At 49.9% G+C, this 4,966-nt stretch overlaps 1 protein-coding gene across 1 annotated transcript; it reads left to right on the forward strand.

The window, feature by feature from the left end:
• Positions 1-505: 505 nt before the first annotated feature.
• Positions 506-4,731, forward strand: LOC105304057 (L-amino-acid oxidase-like; the record flags this gene model as incomplete). The annotated part of the gene is given in 7 exon segments (XM_011377978.1): positions 506-720; positions 1,190-1,310; positions 2,255-2,457; positions 2,948-3,025; positions 3,199-3,336; positions 3,885-4,562; positions 4,564-4,731. Coding segments are annotated over 7 exon segments (1,601 nt in total), but the record flags the coding sequence as incomplete, so codon positions are not given.
• Between the last annotated feature and the right edge of the window lie 235 nt (positions 4,732-4,966).

Consider the following 4,966-nt stretch of genomic DNA (forward strand, 5'->3'; position numbering starts at 1 on the left):
TACAACCCATTTCGCTTTCCCATTAAGATTCATTCACACATTTACTCAAATATCCACACTGTCCCACAAACACACTCCCTCACATAAAATCACAGACAATGCCCAGTCACATAAGACAATAATAACAAACTCGCAATCACAACAACTTATGTCACAGACAAGCTCACACACATACTCACCATCGGAAGCAGGTATATTTACAGTTAAATACGAACCTGCACACAATCGTGACTTTCCAATCACATGCACGTACATGAACTTGCAGTTCGTTTTTACAACCACACAACTAACGCCAGTATAGATCACATATACAATCACGCCCTACACAACACAATCAACCCAACAAAGACACGATCACAAACACACATGATCACAACCACACATCCGACAGGCAATGCCTGACCTTACCACGCCCACTCATTCACACAGCCAAGCTCACCCTGAGTAAGGCAGACATAGCACCTGGGCCCCAGAAAAGCAGCTCCCATTCCTTTCTCTGTCCCAGGAATCCTGACCTTGGGGCTCCTGTTGGCTACTCCCAGTTGCCTTGGCTACTGTGAGGACCTGGTCAAGTGCTTCCAGGACCCTGAATACGAGTCCATCCTTGTCACGGCCCAGGAGGGCCTCTATACCTCCCCACTGCCCAAGCGCATGGTGGTAGTGGGAGCTGGCATGTCAGGCCTGGTGGTGGCCAAGGCCCTGCAGGATGCTGGCCACCAGGTGAGCAGGCCTCGGGGGGGCCTCAATCATTTGCCTCCGAGCTTGCTTCATTGGGCGGGAAAAGAAAAAAGAGAGGGGTTGCAGCCGACTCTAAACAGCTACACGTTAACCCACTGAGTCTTTGAGCCTTTAGTTATTGTTTCTCAAAAATCCGGGGTCTTCTGAGAACTGCCCTTAACTGTAACTTGTGTTCTTGTGGAAACAAAAGTAAGGAAGGGGTATGCTAAAGGGTAAGGACCGAAGATGCGCTATGTCCCCTGCCACCATGGGGCTCTTCTGCCTCGCTTTCCTTACTCGGGACCCTCCTGGAGGAAACACCCCTGATACCCGCAGTTCGGTTAGCCTGCACATTTAGAGACCTACTGCTGGGAATTTCAGATGAGAGCCTATGGCTGGGTGGAGGTGGGAATAGAGGGTAGAAGAAGGAGAGTCCGATACTGGGAATGACGGCAGCTTCTCTGGACCTCAGGTTACAGTTCCGGAAGCCAGTGACCACATTGGGGGTCAAGTGGTCACATTCAGGAATGAGGAGGAGGGCTGGTACTATGAACTGGGGCCCATGCGAATCCCAAAGTCACACAGGTAAGTCCCTGGAAAGGGATGGAGGGAAGGGCAAGTAGGAGGGGTCAGGAGGAAGTAGTATGGGCTCTGCTGCCATCGAGTCAGAGACCGTTCAGATGCACTGCCCCGTGTGATTCGATCTTGCAAGTCAGGACTAATGCTGGCGCCTCACTTGACAGAGACGACCGAGGCTCAGCCCATGGTCACAGAGAAAGTGGTAAATCCCAAACTAATAATGTTAATAGTTACCATTAACTATTAAAGTGTATACTGTGAATGGCCACTTCTCGTATGTCAATTATACCACAGTAAGCTATAAAATGATAACAGCGGCCATTTGTTGAGCACTTAGTATGTGCTTAGCCTTATTCGTGCATTATTTCATTCGATCCTCACAACCCTATAATTTGATCCTCTCATGTTTCCCAAATTAAGGAACTGACTTCCTGGGAAAGAGCCTGGCTTCTGGATCTAACACTTCCAAGACAGAGAAAATCCCTCACCTGGTGTCTCACACACCTCCAAAAATATAACTTTTCTTTTTAAGTATAAACCAAACCAGAGATTTCCCTCCAAACACCACCGAAAACTAAATCTAACACCAGCTGAAACGGCCCAAACTAGGAGTCTTTAGATATGGCCTCAAACATACTTAGAAATGGAAAATGGAATTTCAAATGTCATCTGAAACAAGAGGCCTCTGTCTCTGTATTTGCGTCTTATATGCCAGGATTTCCTAAAGGGCCTTCATTCAGTAATGGGTGAACTCCCTACTCCCCTCCTCCCTCAGGGCAAAAACAGAAGGAAAAGAACTAATGCCTCAGTGAGAAGAAACAGGGTTAGAGATGAGGAAGCAGTTATTCTGAGTTCTCTGGGCACATGAAGAAACTGGTTTTCCTGGAAATGGCTCTTATTGTGAGACCAGTAGCAATGGAGTGCCATTGGGATGGGTGCCATGTTATGCCTGTATTTGACACCTATGTCAAGAAACTGGGCCTGAAGCTAAACAAATTCATACAATACGATGGCAATACCTGGTACCTCATCAATGGACAACGCTATCGCGCTAGGGAGGTCAAGGCCAACCCAGAGCTCCTGGGCTATTCCATGAACCCCATAGAGAAGGGCAAAAGCACTGAATCTCTCTTCCACCAGTCCACTGCCAAAATGCCTCCTGCCTTACCCCTCCCAGGGTTGGGAAAGAACAAGGTCCGGCCTAAGGTCACCTGTCTATTTAGTGGTTGTACCCAAGATCACTTGACTCTTATCCAGTACTCTTGTGATTGGTCTGCCTTCCTTATAATACACCTAAGATTGTAGCCACCCCCACTCTAGTGCCTAGCTCCATCTCTTCTGTCCTTGGGTAGTCCATGGCCATTGCTTGATCAGTGGCAGTGGAGGGAAAAGGGTCCTCGGTAATGAACCAATCCTGCTGGATTACAATGAATGTCTTCACCTTAAATTTTAGTCTCCAAAGATCTGTAAAGGAAGGGAAGGTTTAGGGGAGAGAGGAGCATTTGGGAGCTTCTGGAAGCATATTTTGCCTGGTTTTTCCATTCCCCTACCTCCTTGCCCCCACCCTCTTCGAAAGGACATCCAGAGAACCCAAGAGTCCTGCTTCTGGCTCCGGCTTTAATCAAAGCTGCTTCCTCTTGTTCTCCTGCAGCTCAAACAAAGTCTGAACAATTTCAACTGCAGCCACCTGATGTCCTTTTATGATTCATACTCCACCAAGATGAGTGAGGCAAAGAAATCCCAGGATAGGGGTGGAGTGGGGTTTGTGCTCAGTTTATCCCCGTGGAATTGTCCTCTGCCATCAGGACCCTCTCTTCCTACACCCCTTGCCTGCCCTAGTCCGCTACTGAAATCCCCTTCCTATGTACTCAGCCTCCATCTGGCACTTCCACCTCCCCACAGGCTTACCTGCTGAAGGAAGGAATGCTGAGCCCAGGAGCAGTAAAGATGATCAAGGATGTGATGAATGAAGATGTTGAATACTATAAGTCGTTCCTTGAGTCTCTACAATCTGACATCATCTTCTCCAAAAGTGATGAGTAAGACCGATCTGGACCAGGACTCAAGTCTGCCCTCTCCTCCAACACTCAGAGCAGAGAAAGGGAACTTTGATTATTGAGTAATGTGCCAGGCACGGTGCTAAGCACTTTCCAAGAATGTCACACTTAATCTTGTGATCCCCTGGAAGGTAAGTACTATTATTCAGAGCCATTTTACCTATGAGGCTGCTGGGGCCCAGAGAAATTATGTAACAGCCAAATTCATACAACTGGGGCAAGGGCTGGAGCCAGAATTCAAACCCAGGTCTGTAGGACTCGTCCTGGGATGTAGAATTGCATGGCAGCTGAATCCATGGACTATGGAGCTAGACTGTGTATGTCATCTTGGAAAAGTCCCTTTTCTCTGGGTGTCAGTGTCCCAAACTATAAAATTAATTCCTCCTCACAGAGATCATTAAGACGATGTATTTAAAGTGTGTACATGAAGCTAGTTTCCTCCCCTTTCAGACCAGGAATGCTTCTGGTGACTGGGCAAGCGGGCCCCTTGCCTCCCACCCTCACCCTCTCCCCTCTTTTCACCCCTGCAATTTTACCTAGATCACCGATGGCTTCGATCGGCTCCCCAAAGCCCTCAGCGCCAGCTTGAAGCCTGGCACCATCCTCCTGGGCTCCAAGATGGAGATGGTAGTGAGAGATGGGCTTGAGGTCGAGATTTCCAGTGGGGTGGGTGAGCTCCACTCAGAGCTGCATACCTTCACCGTGGACTTTGTCATCGTCTCCGCTTCAGTGAAGGCCACACGCCTCATCACCTTTAAGCCACCACTCTCCCTAGACAAGGTGGACGCGCTTGGCTCGGTGCACTACACCAGTGCTACCAAGGTGGTTCTGGCCTGTAATGAGCCCTTTTGGGAGCAGGATGGAATCCGAGGCGGGGTCTCCATCACTGACCGGCCCTCGCGCTACATCTACTACCCTAGCCACAGCCTCCCCAGCGGCAAGGGCATCCCGCTGGCCTTCTACACCTTGGATGATGATTCTCTCTTCTTCATATCCATGAAGCAGGACCAGGTGGTGGATATTGTCCTGGAGGACCTGTTGGCCCTGCACTGGGTGCCTAAGGCGGAGCTGTGGTGCATGTGCCCCTCCTCTGTGATCGAACACTGGTCTCTGGACCCGCTGGTCATGGGTGCCTTCTCTGAGTTCACACCCAACCAACTGGAGGACTATTTGCAGCACCTCTTCCAGCCAGAGGGCCGCATCCACTTTGCTGGCTGGCGAGCACATCTGCCTGCCCCATGCCTGGATAGACACTGCCATCAAGTCTGGCCTCCAGGCAGCCAGGAACATCCAGGCTGCCATGGACAAGGAAGCCAAGGAAGGCAGCCGACTTTCACCAACACCCGGGCTTGTTTCCAATGCTGAGAGAAATCTTTGAGGGAATCTAGTGGGAAGCAGGCTGAGAGGTGGGAGTTGGAGGCAGAAACTCGGTAGAGAGGGCATCATTAGTCCCCCGGCCCACAAGCAGGCTCCCCAAATGCCAAAGAACCCAGCTGGCACATCAATGAGAAAATCACCTTATCCTCCTTTCCCTGCCAGCCCTTGAGGAAGGACCAGTAGAATTAGGGTACAGTAGTCCCCCTTATAGGAAGGACTATGAGAGACCCAGTGGA

The sequence above is a fragment of the Pteropus vampyrus genome, unplaced genomic scaffold (genome assembly GCF_000151845.1).
Source record: "Pteropus vampyrus isolate Shadow unplaced genomic scaffold, Pvam_2.0 Scaffold326, whole genome shotgun sequence".
Taxonomy (NCBI): Eukaryota; Metazoa; Chordata; class Mammalia; order Chiroptera; family Pteropodidae; genus Pteropus; species Pteropus vampyrus.